Consider the following 511-nt stretch of genomic DNA (forward strand, 5'->3'; position numbering starts at 1 on the left):
GTTATAAAAATGTGAAATATCGATACACAAATTACGACGTCACAGAGAAGGAAGACTCAAATTCACATTCCACAAGAGTCAGGATCTCGGGAAGTAATTCGATGCCCGTGAAGTCGACGTTCCGAATTTCCTAGCGGCATCGGTCATCTTTCTCTCCCCTATTCCACGTCCTCTTCCTCCTCGGGTGGCTCCTCCCCTTCCTCCTCTGCCTTCTCTTCTCTCTCCTTGTCTAATGGAGGAATTCAAAAGATAACTTGAAAGAAATTCTCTAGAGATTTGATTGAGCTTGATATTAGTGTTATTTTTGAGACCACTGTTGACTATTGAGCTTGAAATATTTTGTTTTATTCAACTGAGAAGCACTTTCTGGATAGATCCTTCACACTAAATCAGAGTGCCTTGTTCCTCTGATTACTGTACGTGCTTCACTAGTTAATACATGTTTATACTAATATTTTTTCATCAAACTTTAAGCTCAATCAGTGTAGGAGCATGTACATAGCAATGTGAA

General features: G+C 39.5%; 1 protein-coding gene across 1 annotated transcript in view; it reads right to left on the reverse strand.

Annotated features, from left to right (window-relative positions):
• LOC119587730 (spindle assembly abnormal protein 6 homolog) overlaps window positions 1-511 on the reverse strand; it is a gene marked incomplete in the record, with an annotated part of 11293 nt that overhangs the window by 211 nt on the left and 10571 nt on the right. The window contains 1 exon segment of the mRNA XM_037936416.1: window positions 1-229. Within this exon segment, the coding sequence (XP_037792344.1) occupies window positions 79-229 (151 nt within the window).

Source organism: Penaeus monodon, chromosome 23 (assembly GCF_015228065.2).
Source record: "Penaeus monodon isolate SGIC_2016 chromosome 23, NSTDA_Pmon_1, whole genome shotgun sequence".
Taxonomy (NCBI): domain Eukaryota; kingdom Metazoa; phylum Arthropoda; class Malacostraca; order Decapoda; family Penaeidae; genus Penaeus; species Penaeus monodon.